Genomic DNA, 17,933 nt, shown 5'->3' with positions numbered 1-17,933 from the left:
AAAGTCACAACTCTCCGCTCAATTTTTTACTTTCCTCTCTGTCACGAATCTAGTTCTGTGCTGATGGAATCTGTGTATTGCAATAGGTAAAAAACATGCAAAAACACGCTAAGTCCAGCTTTTCATATTTTGAAGGGGAAGCAAAAGAATAAAAACAAACATCTAATCCCCAGACATTACCAATCACAAAACGCGTTTAGCCCCTGGCAAATTCTTGCTTCTAAACTAGCAACACATATGAGATTTCTGTGGAAGGAGCATCTGATAGGCTATGTCCTTAAGAAGATGACAAGGTTCTGCTTGGGTAGTCTAACTACTTCCAGCTAAAGTCCCATTATCCCAGACCTAGATACACACAATAATTGTAACTTTGCTTTGGCAGCAGAGTTTTGGGTCCAAAAAGATAAATCAATAATTTTGACAGGATTTTTAAATTTTCTTATGAAAGAATTTAGAAATTAGAACTAAAAGGATGTCATGGTGCAAGCAGATTTTGTATGGTGAATTTTCCAATTTCATATGCTTGATCACTTTTTTATGGTACTTCCTTTTTTTCCTCATAAGTTCTACATTTTGACTTGTTTCTTAAATGTGAGTTTGCTGAATAACATAAAACAACATATACTTAATATGATGAGAAACAACACTTAAAAAAATAGAGGCACTGAAATAACTTTCAAATCAGTTTCCACCCCACTGGAAGAGAAACCCAGTAACTGGATAAGCAACTGTAACTTGCCTATAAATTAATAAGAATTTAATTAAGTTCCACAGACTATGGCACAATATTTTACAAAGGAGTAAACAGATGTAACAAATGGCATTTGAATTGCTTGATTCCAATGAAAATACACATAAATTGTGCACAGTTTGGTGTAAAATAAGGAAAACAAATATCAGATTAAGGAAACTAAATAGTTCCACATCTATCTTTTCTGTAATGCTGACACACACTTTCCTCTTTCTGTGAAGTAACTAAACCAGTTATTCAATCTCCTATCACCTTTCACTTCCCCTCTTTAAAACTGCCTTGAGCTTTCTGGAGGATAGCTAGGGACTAAATGATGAGGCACTTAATGGTATCTTCTATAATAGAGGAAAAAGAAGACAAAAACAACTCCTGAAAAATCCATAATATTCTACTGATCCAGTAAAGGCCTGGATATGTCATAGTTTAACATAACATATATGACCAAAATTACTGTTTATTTCACACAGGTGACCCACACCATAAAAACTAGAGCTAAAATGTTACCTTGACAACACCCTGGGTCAAAAGGTCATGGGTCACTCCATTTTTATTATTTTTATTTTAAAGTGTTGCAAATTGCCTTTCCAAGTGTCGAAGTAATGCAGTGTCTAACTCATATGAAAGGAAAAGCTGGGCAGACTTAGCAATTACTGACCACAGTGGAGAGCCAAACAAAGGCCTGAAGGAAAGAATGCTGTTTTTAGGTCTCTTTGAATAGGGCATCCATAAGAAGCTGGGAAACGGTAGGTATTGTTATTCAGAAAAGGCTGATTTACCCCGCTTTTTTCACTGGGCTGTCTGAAGGGTTACAGGTAGTTGCGAATTGTCACCATTTGGCCGAAACTTAGACCTAGTACACAAAAAAGAGTGCGCATCTGTGACTGAGTGAGGTAGGAGGCAGAGGGGGTGTTAAAGACTTCAAACAGTCTTTAGGTAAAGTACCTACTTTAGCGTACTGGAAAAGAAAAGGCCTGACTAACACATGCACATTACAGCCTTGTTGCGTATTGGTCAAACCAACCTTTTTTTTTTACTTTTTCCAATTCTCAAACACCATTATGCTAAAACACTACATTTCTAACGCATCTGGCACTATAAAGCTGTAAATGTAATATTTGTTTTTTACAAAAGCAAAATTTGTCCTTTTTAGTTAAATAACAACAGATAACAAACTGGACTATCCACTGAGCAATATGGAAAACAAATACATAGTTATCCTTAAAGAGACTAACAATAAAGTTACTATGAAACTAGAAACAGCAACTCAAACACAGGTGTGGGAACTGGAATATTTGAGTACTACTCAAATCTGATTTGGTGTGACTTTCAGAACACAGCTTTGAATCTCCAGCTGTATTTCAACCTGACTTCCCACTGCAAACTGTAGTGCGGTAAAGTCAAAGGTAAACAAGTGCTCTAAAATATATTGCCAAGCCAAATGTTTTTTCTTCTGCTCTTATTCCAAAATCCAGCTGAAGTATCTGATACTTCTCTTTAAGAAAAAGACCCCCTGCATGCGACTGCAGGCTATGGTAAAACAAGCTCGCCCCAATACACAAAATAAAATTGCGGTGGTGCTCTCCTCAGACTGTGGCATTACAAAGGAAGGCTGCAGGTGCAGAGTGGCACATACTGGAATGGAACCTGCAATCTACGGTATATACCAGGGCACGTGTGTTTAGGCTTTTCCAGACAAGTTACTCAGAAGCAGTGGTATATTGAGGTTACAGACTCAGTGCATTGCAGGGATTTCCAGGAATGATCCCTTTAATCTGATAGATCTAATTTTTAAATTGACAAGTATTTGGTGCCAAGGCCACATGTCAGTAACAGTTGTACATTATTTATTATCCCTTGACTTCTATATGGACATCAACCTGCTCACTGAGCTGCATGTAATGACTAATTTTAACTTAGTTTTTTGGCAAGTGTAATATTCTGGCTTGACAACAGAGCCAAGACACTTGAAGCTTTTCACTCATGGATATACTACATACACTTTCAGAAGTGCTGTGTCACCACTGGATTATTACTAATAAGTTTTTTTTTTAAATGCTAAAGACAACACAGCTGATTGGTTTTGCTCCATGCTTTATTTTCTTATGGATGGTCTCCGTTAGGTAGATAAAATATTTTGAATGATACACTTGAAAAACATTTCAGAAATTATTTAAGCACAGATGTTTTGCAAGAAAAGGTACACAGGAACAAGCACAAAATACCTTACAAAATTCTCTCGAGTAAAAATAAATTCATGCATCTGCTCAATAAAGGATTAGATTTAAGGTGCAGCTATTAATGTACATGCGTTCGTAATTTAGAGAAAATCTGTGTATGAGAAACATGAACTGACAGAAAATGCTATGAGACTGTGGTCCATGTTAGTAACTGTCAGTCCCACTGCTCTTCATTACTTTGGTTTAGTAAGCCATTCTAACAGACACTTCCTTAGTACTTTAATCAATTCAACAAGAGGCAAACCACGGACTGTAACAAAGATTTGCACAATCACTGATGGATTGTGTGCCTATCTCAACCAGTAATGAGCATGCCATGAGCTCCCTCTAGTGCAAACCGGGATGCTTCGTGTGTAGAATTGCAGCAGAGAATTATTTAAAGAAAGCATTAAACCTAAAAAGCATGATGTCTTTATTAAATACAACATCCTTTCTCTATCATTAGGAACCTCCCAGACGTGCTGAATACGTTGTTTTTCTAATGTATTCTTTGAAAAAAATAAGGCAAGGAATTAAAAAAAAACATATGTACCCATCATATGTGTGAAATAAAGACATCTATGTGTTTTGAAGTGGAAAAATATATACATATATGCAGTACTGGTTTGAGAGGTTCACACAATCCTCTGGAAATGGATAGTGATTGGAAGCCAAAGCTACACATAATTATAGTTACTGTAATTCTCACCATTCGTATCTGCAGAAGCAGAGCTGAGTTACCAGTCCGCAGAAAAATACTGCAGATTTGTGTACCACATCATACACTGCACAAATTGTGAGATATACACACTCCCCCTAACCTCAGCCACATTCACACTGACCCGGTGAACAGGGACTTCAACCACAGAGATCAAGCGTGGGTCGTTAAAGACATTTACAAGTTGACAACAAAGTAGCTGAGCGGGAGGTGTGATTTTCGACAGCTATGTGCCGGCGTGTTCGCCTATGCAAGGGGGTGGGGCAGTAGAGCTGACGGGGGGGGGATTTAAAATGACTGCTAGCTTCTGAAGCTCTAATAAAGGCATTTCATTTTATTTTTATTTTATTGTGTCAATCAGTTCCCATGCTAAGCAGTATGTCCAGCTGGGGGTCTTTTGAAATGGAAGCAGTGGGAAGCAGCTTTTCGGTTGTTTACCTCCTTGTGAGGTTTAGAGGTTAGAACTAATGAAAGCCTAATTATAAGGAGGCGGGGGGGTGGGGGTCTGTGTGTAAAAGGGTGGGAGAATTCAGCAGTCAGGGCAACAGGTAGTTGTCAAGACTATTAACCCCTGGGTTTAATGTAATTGAAGGCACACTATTACCACGTTAATAGGCTAGTGCAGAAATAGCAGCATTTACAACAGCCAGTGGAAGCAAAATGCATAGCTTTATTATTGTTAATTAGCGGTCAGACTTTGCAATGTATGCCTTTGCATTGGAAGAAATATGAAAAGAGATATCCTACCTCCTATTTTTACATTTTCAACAAAGTACTCTACATCATGTGTTAATTTTCATTACCTCTTTAAAGGTTGGGTAAACCCAGGACATACAATGTAATACGCTAATAGAATATGGCAGAAATACCTGAAACAGACCAAACTGTAATCAATTCAATCGCTTGTAGTAGTCGTGAGTGCTCTATTACTGTGCCAACATGGATGAAGAGCAGCCACCTTGCTAGCAATCAAAGAAAGACTTCTGACAACTGGCACCAACTCATCTGATTTTGCACAGATTTGTTTCAAATAAATAAAGATTCTGAACTTCAGATTATTCCATTACATCATGATCTGTTCCCACTACATCTTATTTCCATGCATACGGGGTCTGGGTTGGATAAGAAAGACACCAAAATGCTGCAATTCCCCTGCTAATTTAACTAACACTAATTTAACTATGGTGGGTACTAAGTCCAGCAGCCAGAATTGTAACATGTACCACATAGCACAAATGCAATTCACCTGCATAGGATAGGTCTGGGACGGTTTTCAAGTTTTCTCTTCCAGCTCAATGAATTCAAACCATCAATGCCAATTACTGACACTGTCCCCACGTATCCATCGAGGTTTAAACCTGACAAATGTCATCCTTGAATTCTAACGTGCTGCTAGTGTCTTCTTCCTAGATTAATCCTTGCTCAAGTACCAGTAATTTTACATTTTCTTTATAAACAATTAAATAACATATAATTGCCTCTTAGCAGTGTTTCATTTCTCAGTTGAGTGAACCATTATGCATGGATGGTAGAAATGTCATCTAAGTTTTATCACAGGTAACCGTTGAAGTACATGAGCTACAAAATCTCAGAAGGGGCTTTCCAGCAGAACTTCCTGTGAGAAGAGATGTTCAAAGATGCCAGCCCACTGGGTCTTGTGAATATACACACTTTTGTTATCTAAGTATTTTTAAAATACGTCCATCCATTTTCTATCCATTTTCTAATCCATTTTATCCAATACAGGGTCGCAGGGGAGTCAGAGTGTATCCCAGCAAATAACGGGCACAAGGCAGGATTTAGAAATGTATTCTTCCTGATCTTCATCTTTTTTCCTAGTGAATAATTTCTTGAAAGTTTCTTTAAGAAATTAAACAAAATCGTTGCAGAAGGGCAGTTATCTGTTTTTTTTCCCCCAAGGTAAGTAATATAAAGTCTATAGATTTTTGGAAAACCCATTTAATCTACTCAAAGAATTATGTTAAATTACAATTCTTGCTTAGCTTATCATGACTGTGTGAGTTACAGATGGTCCCACAATGGGTTAGGGACACATAGGCCAAGTATTAAAAAAACACAGATGGGATCTTGCCAGGTTATTCAAAGTAGGGACATGTATGTGTTTAAAGAGGATTGGCATTTTGGCAAAATGTAATTCAAGAGTCACAAAGTTCAGACACTACAATGTTTTGTTGATAAAGTCATTGCTTCTTGTCTCAAAACATCTCTGCGTTTGGGCAGTATTTCATCATAACGCCACACTGGAAAGAGTCAGATTTGAAATATCCTGGAATGTAAAAGATTACCAATGTCTGGACAGCATGTTTTGCTTTGTGTTCTACCAGCTCTAATGAGAGATGCTGATAAAAACAGGAGTCTTTGTCCAAGATATCAATATTTCAAACCAAATCTATTTGCTGGGAATGGATTTTTCTGCTGCAGTGGCAGCATTTGTTCTTTTCAAAAGTCTCTTTATTTGATATCAAGACAGTTACCCAGTATTTTAGACCATGACGACACTATACATAAAATGGAGCTGGAGAGGTTAGGATTCATGGTGGTTGTTAAGCTCCTGTATAATTTTTGCTGTAGAAGTCACTAGATCAAGCTACTTATTGTAAATATCTGGAAACCCCTTTATTACACATGAGCAAACACAGTCCAGCTGGAATGATAGAACAGGTAACCTGGGTTGTGATTAAATTTCTAGATGTCACGGCAGAAAGAGCAAAGATGATAAAGACAGAAAAAACACACAAAGATGAAAAAAAACACACAAAGAACAGATTTTTAAATAAGAGGAAATTGAACTCTCTTCAGTTGCTGCTTGATGTCCTGCCCAAAAAATTCAATTGGTAATGCCTTTTCACACCATAAAAGCATTTTAAGAAACATTTACATAACATGGACATTTAATTTTTGTAAATAAACTATTTAATCTCATTTTATAAACAGGCTTTCTCTAAACAAATGGCAAAACTGTGCTTGCTTTTCTCCATTTGAGAATGCTATATTGATAATTATTTAATACAATTCACCGGTTACACATTTTTCCATTTATCCAAAAGATAATGACTCATAACACAGTACTACTATTACTGATTTGGTATCTTTCTAAATTCCATTAATGGTAAGACTTTGACAAGACTTTAAACACAAACCTGTAAGGTGCGTAAAATCTAAGCCTCTTACTCCCCCTGGTGGGCTAAGTGTCTCAAAAGCTACATGGCCTGTTTTTGGTATCATAGGGTTACTTCATAACGCAAAACAAGGCACAAATTTATACAGGAATAAGTAAGAGGTTTATTCCATGCTGAAAAAAGAAGAAAGAAAACACAACGTTTCGGCTGTAGAGCCTTCTTCGGGTGTATGTATAAATTTATACATACATACGATGGAGAAATACTTAAATATGCCAAATTAGACAAGCTGATGATCAATACTTCCATTATAAATCCCAGTAATATTGAGAAATGAAACAACTACGTTATCTAACATGTCATTTTAAGCACGACTTGTAATTCTGACACTGCACCGATTTCATTCATAACACCACTTCAAAAATGAATCATTTTTAGTTGATAGATCTAAGTTTTCTTGAAACAGTGTAATAATTTATTATAAAATTGCTAATAAATAAAAAATGCTAAAAAATACACGCCGTAAAAAATGTGATTCTTGCTGAAATTCAGAAATGATCTCATTCTTTTCAATATATGGCCTCAAGTATGCACATATCAATATTAGCACTGACAACGTGTTTGTACGTATTTGAGAGATACGATCACTTTATTGGCCATATACAATTTATTGTATTAGGAATTTGTCTTTTTTCGCATACCCCATCTTGCTCTCCATGAGACACAGAGGGGGAGAGAGAAGCTTGGGGTCACAGCGCAGGGTCAGCCATTTATAGGCGCCCCTGGAGCAGTTGGGGTTAAGGGCCTTGCTCAGGGGCCCAACGGAGTAGGATTCCTCTGCCGGCCGCGGGATACGAACCGGCAACCTTCCAGCCACAGGCGCAGATTCTTGGCCACAGAGCCACCGCTCCGTATTATATACAACAAGTACGTAATTGCAACAAATTACGGTTCTAAAGGGCAAAGTGATTGCATACTATATATCAAAATATGCGATTATACTTTAGGCATTCTGCTTTGTAGTTACATGCAAATAAACATGCTAAGATTGAATGCTGACAGTACAAAGGAGAAAACGTTTCAGGCGTTGTACCTTCATCAGGTGAAATTCTTTTTAGTATATTAAAAAGCAATAGAACCTTAGCATATGCAAGTTCTCATTGTTTTTGTCTGAACAAAATAAAAACATAATTCATAACAAAGCATCAAACTGAATAAGTAGAGATTCTACAGCCTGCTCCAGTCTAGGTCCTTCAGCTTAGTGTCTGATGATCCATGTGTTTAGTTCCGCCTTTTGAATCTCCCTCTTCGAGATGTTCGTGGTGCATTAGGACGAACGCATTTCCCGTAAACTCCGCCCGTTTACTGTAACTGTAATAGAAAAGAAAAGGCGGATATGGGAGACACGGGTTTATGGAAATAAAGCAATGAAGGTATAACAGTGTTTGAACGATTCTGAAAACTTGCATTAACTGAAGTGAGAGGTAAGCATCGCTGGTTTTATTGTATCGCACTGGGGGTTACCCACTACGTAGGGGCTGCACTGTTTCATTTTCAAGTCCAAAGTGTAAAGGCCGGAAGGCAAAGGCGTCATTAAGTTTCAGTTTTAAACATTTGTTTATGTTTTTTTATAAAAACCGTCTGCACCTGTTAATTGCTGTTAAATAACTTTTACACTTGTGTGGATTTGCTGGTGACATCGCCTGTGGTGGTGCAAACGCAGTAGTCTTTTTAAATAAGGGATAGTGAGTATACTGTAGAATAGTTTACTGAACTGTTTGCCAGTTCGAAAGTGTTACGGAGATGCTGTTAAAGCTTAATGTAGGTTAATGCGTAGTTAGTTGTTTTCGAAATACAACATCACCTTTCCTTTGTATATCGCATTTTAGTGTTGCGTTCTGTTCTTACAAAATAGTGTAAATTTAATTTATCCAATTTTAGACGAACTCATGAACTGAAACAAAATGGAAAGTGTAAATGCACAGAACATTAGCTGTAACAGAAATTAATGTACATTTATTAAAATAATTTTATAAATTCAGTCTTATCATACATTAAATTTCTGGAGCTGTGCAACATGGAACATTAAATGATAAAATATTTCCATTAAGTGTAATCCAATCCAATAAAGTGTAACATTATCTTAATAACTCTTATTAAAAGCACTTTAAATAAACTGTTTAATAAGTGCACTACCTTATTTACAGGAATCCTTATGGTAAAAATGTTTACAGGATATAATACACCAAGACCTCTATTAAAAGCTTCTAGTTTTACAGTTGTTTAAATTTGTTACTACATTTAACAGATTTTAAATGATTAATTCACAGGTAAATTAGCTGTGGAGACTGCTACTGTCTACACCAAATTCTAAGAAAGTTATTTGAGAATGTTCCTATTATAAATTAAAAGTGTACCACACCTTCTCTTAGGGTGCAATCTTTCTAAAAGCCCTGTTAAAAAGAGTTAAATTAAAGGTATATTTCTATATCTATAGATTCAAAATCTAACCTCAAATTTTAATCTGCTACTGTCTACCTGAAATGGAAAAAAACCCACCTAAAATGGTACTAAAAGAGAGAAAGGTAATTTTTTTCCCATATGCCTATTTGGCTGCCAAACTTTCACAAATATGTTCCTGCTTTTTTAAATTCTGAACATTTTTATTAAATAATTAAATTTCTCAGAACATTGCATTTCCATTTAAATTGTTCATTTACTACAAAAGCCTGAAATATTCTGTGATCCTGACAAGGGGGCCTCATTTTTTGACAAATATTAACTGTTCTAGACTGTGTCTTAAATGTTGAAGGAGTAGTTATTCATTTAAAGGAGTATAGTGTCTGGAGTGTTTGAAGCATTTGATGTTTTGTTTAAAATTGTAAAATTTGTCAACATTTCGGTTGCATCAAGCTACTAGCAACTTGACAAGGTAAGAGGGCAAATGAGATCATCTAGTTTTTAACCTTTTATGCTACCGCTTATATTTCATCTCATCTCATCCTGGGAGGGTCGTACTTGTATTTTTGGTCACTTACAAATAATGTGGACCTCCATTTTCCTCGTAGATAACATAAAGAGCTCAAAATGGATGCCAATCTGACAGACGCCAAGTCTCCAATCACCACAGAAAGTGAGAGAGACATCACAGCGGCTCTCCTGCCTTCAGGGAGTTCTCGCAGCCGACCCCACAGTGAAATGATTTCCGTTACAGAAACCAGCTGCCAACCTAAACCAGGCCTTTGCGTGGAGCAAAGATCTAGTGATTATGAACACAACTGTACTGGGTCAGTCCTGCTGAGTTACCCTGCCAAAGTGTGGGACCGGGGAAACAAGGGTCACCTCTTTGAGGCCGAGCTGAAGCCTGAGTCCCGTGAAGGGATTCAGATTGCCACAGTTCTTTTTCCTTTGAAATCAGAAGACCTAGATCAGGAAGAGAAGGAAGAGCAGTTTTCCCCCTTGTTGGGAAAAGAAGTGATTTCAGCTTTCCATGATGTGACTTCAGGCCCTCAAATCAACATCAGAGATGTCAGGGAAGACCCTGTAGGTTTCAGCAGTTCACCTGATGCTCATTATGAGAATAAAAGAGTTGACATAGAAAAGAAGGAACAAAAGAATAACAATGACAGCTCATCTGCATGTGAGGAAGCAGACGTAGCTGAACATGTTCAGCAAACGCTTCTGACACTAAAAGAAACTCCACCAGATGAGAGACAAGATGTGGATACTCTAGCTACTAGCAAACCTATCAGAGATTTAAGTGATGGAAATTCAAGGGAAGGTTCATTGCCTCTTCCAGGCTCTGACTTGGAACCAGAAATCACAACACTGGAAGATTTGTCCATTAAATCAGAATCATATCCACATGGGAATATATCACCATTCTATGCTGAAGATTTAAGCGATGAACTCCAGCCTCAAAGAACGAGACAAGAGACTGACAAAGAAGACTTTGCTGAAGAGATGGAGGAGAATATAAGAGATGCATCAAGGTCTGAGAATGACAAAAGTACAGCTGAAGAACATGGTCCATCCTTGGTTCAGGGCCTTGAAGAAACAAATGTCAACTCAAAACGAGGATGTAAAGAGGAGCAGATGGAGTTTGCCTCTCAGACCTTCATAAAGCCATCAGTTGAAGAGGAGAAAGGGAGAATCACTCGCAGGTTTTTGGATGAGCTAAGGGAATTGTACCTTAGTACATATTCAAAAGGTCAGCTGTGCTTCTTCCTTCTGGATTCTGGACTCGTTCTTTCTACAGCCCAGGCTGAGAAAATCTACAAAAAAACCGTGGTCACCATGGTAAGTAAATGGAATGTTAAACATTGTATGTACAAATAAAAAATGCACAAACGTATTTAAATGCACCACATTAAACCTAATAGCTTTCAAGCCCCCCCACCCCCAACAGTTGATCATAATAAGTGGAATTGCATATGTGCAAATCCACAGTTAGCATGGTGGCAAATTCAACATGTGAAAGTGATTCCTTGTGTTCTCCACAGGGGTCTCCAGACCCAATGATGAAAACCCCTGCCTTAAAATATAAAGGTTTACTGTCCCTCATCATGTCCATATTTTCTGTATTTTCACATAAACAACAGTATGAATTAAGCTTTTACATTATGGAAGTACTGTAGTATGCAATAGTGCTACACATGGAACTGCACAGTGTATAATAATGTTTAACGTAATGTTGCTGGGCTCCACAAGAATCAAGATCTCAATTCATTAGACTGTATGACAGACAATACTTCTGTGAATGTGAATTACCACATGTTATGGCAGATTTGTTTACCTTAGGGAGATGGTGTGAAAATAGCTCTAACTCCTACCATGTGCAGTGACTACCGTTACCAGCTGGACATGAACTTCAGCATCACTGAAAAACTGAACAATTTCTGGTACAGAGGAATTGACCTGGGGACCATGGGGAAGTTCCTCATTAAAAGGGTATGTATTCTTTCAGTACAAATGTTACATTGATTAAAGGCTTTATCCGTGAAATTATAGCAAAGCACCACAAAAGCATGAAGAGGGTGCTAAAATAATCTTAGGACAGTATCTCATTTGTATTGAAGTAGAAAGCTTTGAAAAAATAATCCACAGCCTCACACAACATACAGCCTTTCAGGGTCAGAAATACCAACTGAATCCCTTACACCAAGAAAATACAGTAGCATAGCTTACTATTACAGATGTGAACTTGAGCATTGCCATCAATGCTTACATACCACCTAAAAGGAAAAAGAAATACAGACCCCCGAAACTGCAGTAATAACATCCATAAATATAAAATAATTGTGCTGGAATAAAGAACACCAACTGTTCTTTGTATTCTTATTTAAGTTTATTGGCTATATTAATCTTTTCTTCCATTCATCTGCACAGAGCGATCCCCAAACCTCCAATTTTGTAATTATGATAAATTAACATTGCTAATAATTTCCTCATAGAACAGTAGAACACTTATTTCTTTAGTTACACACTGCAACACCTACTGAGTTATTACTATAATTACTTCTCTAAAATATTTACTCATGAATATTAAGGACTGTCATTAGCATGCTAACGCCCTGTCATCCTGGTTTTATTTGCCTCATTATTTTCTCAATTCACTGGAGCCCTATCAACTGTACAGGGAACCATGGTTTCAGTTTAAAGGAAGCAGTGTGAACTATCTGGTGATTTACACTACTCACTTCTACACTTATTAACTGGCATGGTGAACAGGTAGCTAATGAAATACATTTAACTTTCAGATTTATAGCATTATATGAAAGACTCATTCTGGATTCAGATCTGGTCAGGCCATGACTCTCCAGGCCTGTGCTTCAGCTTCTGCTGTCTGTGAATAAGAACTTTCCTGCTGAACAAATCCCTGGGCAGATTTCAGCCACAGTAGCTTGAGATCTTTGGATTCAGACAATATACATACAGACAGTGAAGACTGGTGTTTAGGATCTTCACGTAAACATTTTTTTAACCTATTTGATATTTTTTATATCATTGTTTCTTATATATTAAAACGTTCAAACTTTAACATGAGTGTTTTCAGCAACATATAATCCCCATGTTTTCCTGTTGTATTTAATCACATTTTTACCACTTTCTGATATTTATACAAAGCTTGTAAAATATTATCTGAATTGATTAAATGTGGTTGAATTGGACATTCTGGATGCCTGAATTACTCAATCAAATAGTATGTGATCTTGCTTGGTGTTCTTGTAACTTGTGTAACTGTACAATTTTATGACAAGAAACTTGTAACCAGTTGCCATGGCAAGTTTAATACTGACTATTTCTTAATTGCATAACAAAGATGAAGGTACAAGGAGATTCACAAGTAAAATTCAGACTGAAATTCTGTCCATTTTGTTTCTGCAGGTTTCTGTGGTTTCTGACTGGAGAAAAGCTTTGCATAACTTCCTCTTTCTCCCACCCAGCTCATTCACGTTGCTTCCATATGCTGTTATTAATGACAGGAATGGATTCATTTACTACTTAATGCAGGACAAAGAAATTGAAGGTGACAAAAAAATCTCTTGGTTGCAGAAAATGAGAATCTTTCCATTCCTAATGAAACTCACCATAATTAATTGAAACGGAACACATTGTGGTCTTAGAATTTATGTGAAAATGAAACTTATTTGATATTACAAAATTTAAAGGAGAAACCTTCTGCTTTTTTATCAGCAGTTGACCTTTGTTGTATTTGTTGTCAGGATTCATGTTGTATATTATTGCAGACAACTACTGTAAATGCCTTGCAGCTGAGTGTTATCTACACAATATGAGTAAGCATGATGCTAGCGGAAATGTCTTGTGACATTCTGTGAAACCACAAATGCCTTTTTTTTGGTAATACTTCCAATTAACGGAAGTAAGTCAAAAAGATAATTTCATTACCGGAACAATGTTACATTGTTAAAATATAGCTTTATAGATGTAAATGTTGATAAGATTTTTAAATTGCTTTTAGACTTTGAGATGCACCTTAAAGAAATCTTCTTGAAAAGGAAAGGGGTCTTTGAAGTCTGGCTGCAGTTTCTGAAGTTTTGTAAGAGAAACCAACTTCAGCCCCACAACTTCAGAACCTGCATGCTCGCCACACCACAAGTATGTCACAAACAGAGTCACTGCACTGTCAAGACAGTTTTGCTGGCACACTCTTGTTACTCTTATCTGCACGTTTTTCAGAAACTTATGCAATATTCTGTAATTACTAAAGGAAGTTCTAGGTATATTACCAGTATCTTCACTTGACCTGAAACAGGTAGCAACCCTGTGTGCTACAGGAAGATGGCAGATAGGATAGACTTTCCTAAAAGCCAGATAGTTTCCAACTCAAAGTTACTGTTCAGCAACTGATTTAAAGCATTAAAGAACAAAATGGTGATCTAATAACATGTGAATCTGGTTGTTGGAACACTAAAGTTTACTGCAAAATTCAATAGCAGAAATAACAGAAAAATGCCCATATATACTATACACAATCATAAAGATGGAATTTAAGAGTAATTCTTAGGATTTCTGCATTTCTGATATCCTACAGAGTTATACAAATTAAGTTTATGTGGTGGGTGGACCTTCTAACAAAATTTAAGACTTGAAGATAAAATCTGAAAAATATAGTGGTTCTCACTTTTCCTGTGTTGTCAGATGTGCCTGCATACTTGTTTTCAATATATACAGAAGGCCATTAAAAATGTAGCAAATGCTATTACTCCTGATACTCATTTGTTGTGTGCTTCAGAGGATATAGAATGTAGAATGAACGCCTGGTCATCAGGTCATATGAGTAAAGTTTTGGTTTGCCCATCTTGTCAACAGGGAGCATTCTTTGACCCCACAATGCTCGGAAATATGGAAGACCTGTGCTCCTTCAAAAAGAAGCTGGTAACAGTCATTGCAGAAGAACCCTGGGTAATGATACAGCACATACTGTACCTGCACTGTGTTTGTATTGCTCGGTCTTTTACATGCAAAAATTAAACTCTTTTTCTGTTCATTTGGATAACTGGTACCTGTTTATTTTACACCTACTCTGTTAAATACCTTTATCCATCCCTGTTAGATACAGAACTGTCAAAGTCCCAGTTACAATACTTAGGATGTCTTCTACAAATACACTGTTAAACTAAACATTTATATTATTCACTTCTAGTCAAGCACTGTAATACAACAAATAGTGTACTGAAGAACTCCATTTCATCACCTTTGTTCAAATACTGATTGTAAAGAGATCTTTTTAAAGCTTTTTGAATAATTTCAGTAATTGACATTTGATTTCATTTAGAATTTAATACATTGTTTGCATAACTAATTAAGAAGTTATATACTTTCTTAAACCTGTGCATATTGCTGCAATCTAGACTATTAATCTACAGAATTTACAAAAGATCTTTTCCCCTGGTGTACTATTGTCCATATTTGCTGTGACAGCTTCGTACACATTACAGGGAGAACATGCATCCTGGACCTGATAATACAGTAGTACCGACTAACACACACATGGCATTGTTGGATATCTGAATTTAGAGACTTGATGGCTATGAACATTATACCAACAAAAGTAGATTATATTGTGGTTTAGCTGGAGAAAAAAAAAATCCTTTGTAGATTTTCTAGCAATTTGTCCTCCTAGAAGTAGCAGTGAATCCAAATTGGTTTGTTATCTGTAAGTTGATCTGCTTCCTACTGTGCCTTTTCCTTGTCATATTCTGCAAATTCTGCTTAGAATAACAGTTGCAATGCCATTTCATAATTTAGGAGTAAATTGACATGGGAAACATACATACTTATATGATCAAAAGGACAAGATTCCTGTGTTCATGAGACGAAGCTTGTAAATGTATGCATGTTCTTTCCATTTATCTGTTTTATCTGTCCATCCATTTTCTAACTGCTTTATGCAATACAGGGTCACGGGGAGCCAGAGCCGATCATGCTGTAGCATTTTTAAAATAATTGATTTGTTACTAGTTAGCCAGCCGAGCAAATGACTTCAAGAACACAGAGAAGAAATTGCAGATGTTATGAAATATTCCTTTAAAGGAAAACAAAGCTACTTAAGAATACACATCCTTGATCTGGTTTCTTGGTTGTGCTTTCTATTTCAGGAGGATCCTGTGCTGGAAGAGAGGGTGGCCAGTGTGGTATGGGAGACTGTAGAAGAGAGTGAGGAGGCTGGAGAAGGGTAGAAGGACTTAAGCAGTGCATACAAACAGTTTATATATAAATGTAAAAATGCCATACATACAGGGAAAACTTTAAGCTGAAATAAAACGATCATCATAACTGTGTACTTTATTGTTCATTATTACTATGGTTCATATTAACTGAAATGTTGCAGGATTGGCAATAGCACATTAATTTCTCTGAATTTTGCAACAACTCGTAAGATTATAGAAAACAAGTCTGATGTGCACTGTGAGGTTCCATTCTAGTTTCAAAACTTTAATTATGGTCACAGTTGTGTGGATTTCAACTTTAAAATACCACCTTCACCTTATCAGCCTCTGCACATGTCAGCTACTGACATAAAAAGAGCTTGCAATCTAAACTAAAACATACAAAATCAGCAGTATTTTCAGTGTTGCATTTTAACTAAAACACGCAGTAGTTAGATCAATGCATACCGGAACTGCAACTTAAAAAAACAGTAGGATTAAATGTTTATTACAAGGACCATACCCATTCAATGAACTCATGCTGATCCCAACATCTCAGAAAATCAGCAATTTCAACATTTAAATAGATCACACTAGGGTTATACTATATTTTCTAAAGATCATTTTCTAATTTGTTTCTTCACCCAACTATTACTTCATTTAAAATAAAAATTAACAACAAGATTAAGATGTGCAGATGGTAGAAACATTTGGCATCATGTAGACCAATTTATCAAAAAATTAAGATTGTTATTCAGTTTCACTAGTTTAGCAACACATACAGTACCTAAGCATCTAGAAAGAAAATGCATCTGATACTTAAACATCAAAATTAACCCTGGAAGCAATTCTGTTCTAAAGTCTGAGAGTTTGACACCTTAACAAACTGTAACGAACTGTTTACAAACATACTTGATCATAAGATACATTTTGTTCCACACATACCAATGAAAATGATAAAACTACTGGATTACAGTATGTCTGACTTTTGTTTTTGTTTCAATATGATGGAAAACAAAAAAGGATCTTAATTCATTAACACCTGGAAGGCTGAAACTATACCCACAGCTTAAAACACAATAAAGATATACATTACAAAAGTTTTATTACAGTTTTCATTTCAAAACAAAGTAACGGTTTCATATAAATATTATAAAAAGTCTTAAAATTCATAAGCTGCTTAAGTAAGGTTGTTGCATTATTTAACTGTCTTATTTAAGAAAACTTTTTATGAAAAGCAACATGGGGGAACCATTTTATGTATATAGTCCACAAAATTGTAAAGTTTGGCTTTCATGAACTAAATCTAGGGAATTACTTGTGAGTGAGCCGAGTGTGGCTTTTGTATAGGTACTGACACTGTATTTTTTGTTTTAGACACCAGATGGAGCTGAAAGGTCTATAAGTTTGCTTTTCATTTATACAGCAGACCATGTAGGAGAGTGGTGACAAAACTTTTGTTTGTCGTAAAAACTCTTTACTTTTTTTTTTGTTTTTAATAGCATTACACAGATGAAGAACGGTACATGTAAACAACATCTTAAAAAAAACAGCTTCAAATCATAGCTGATGTGTTTGGGTACTTTCTACCCAACACCAAATATATACAGTAGTGTTATTGTTACTGTATTTCCATTAATTTGCTCAAATACAAGCAGTACGCCATGTACAATTGTCCCAAAGCTCTGAAACAATTTGCTACACTTTACCTTTAAAATGAAACAAACCATACATACCCGCTTAGGTCTTTGCCAAATTGTGGAATTTGTTGCAAAAAGCATTATAACTAATACAACGGGACTGTTAAAATATTTTCCTTAGTTTTTCTGTTGCACTTAGTTAATATGTAGCCTTAATCCACACAGACAGTACTAATAAGGTTTTAGTAAGAGGTTTATTCCATGCGTGAAAGAGAAGAAAACACAACGTTTCGGC

At 36.2% G+C, this 17,933-nt stretch overlaps 1 protein-coding gene across 2 annotated transcripts; it reads left to right on the top strand.

The window, feature by feature from the left end:
- The first annotated feature begins 8,116 nt into the window (after window positions 1-8,116).
- Window positions 8,117-16,129, top strand: LOC148834990 (uncharacterized). 2 transcript variants are annotated; one of them, XM_088917785.1, is made up of 7 exons: window positions 8,117-8,309; window positions 9,894-11,124; window positions 11,626-11,775; window positions 13,213-13,354; window positions 13,808-13,944; window positions 14,659-14,751; window positions 15,948-16,129. In XM_088917785.1, exons 2-7 carry the CDS (start codon window positions 9,913-9,915, stop codon window positions 16,026-16,028), a joined length of 1,815 nt encoding a protein of 604 aa, XP_088773911.1. In that variant the 5' UTR covers window positions 8,117-8,309; window positions 9,894-9,912; the 3' UTR covers window positions 16,029-16,129. The 2 variants fall into 2 exon arrangements, with proteins under 2 accessions (XP_088773911.1, XP_088773912.1); XM_088917786.1 differs by lacking the exons at window positions 13,808-13,944; window positions 15,948-16,129 and having other exon boundaries at window positions 14,659-14,842.
- Window positions 16,130-17,933: the final 1,804 nt, after the last annotated feature.

This window comes from Atractosteus spatula, chromosome 5, assembly GCF_055471065.1.
Source record: "Atractosteus spatula isolate fAtrSpa1 chromosome 5, fAtrSpa1.hap1, whole genome shotgun sequence".
NCBI lineage: Eukaryota > Metazoa > Chordata > Actinopteri > Semionotiformes > Lepisosteidae > Atractosteus > Atractosteus spatula.
This window is presented reverse-complemented; position numbering and strand designations above follow the sequence as displayed.

Bases quoted from the DNA above. Each gene is read 5' to 3' on its own strand.
- LOC148834990 (XM_088917785.1), top strand. From the start codon at position 9,913: ATGGATGCCAATCTGACAGACGCCAAGTCTCCAATCACCACAGAAAGT. The intron at 13,355-13,807 runs GTGACAAAAAAA...AATTGCTTTTAG, and splicing joins GCAGGACAAAGAAATTGAAG to ACTTTGAGATGCACCTTAAA. The intron at 14,752-15,947 runs GTAATGATACAG...TTTCTATTTCAG, and splicing joins TCATTGCAGAAGAACCCTGG to GAGGATCCTGTGCTGGAAGA.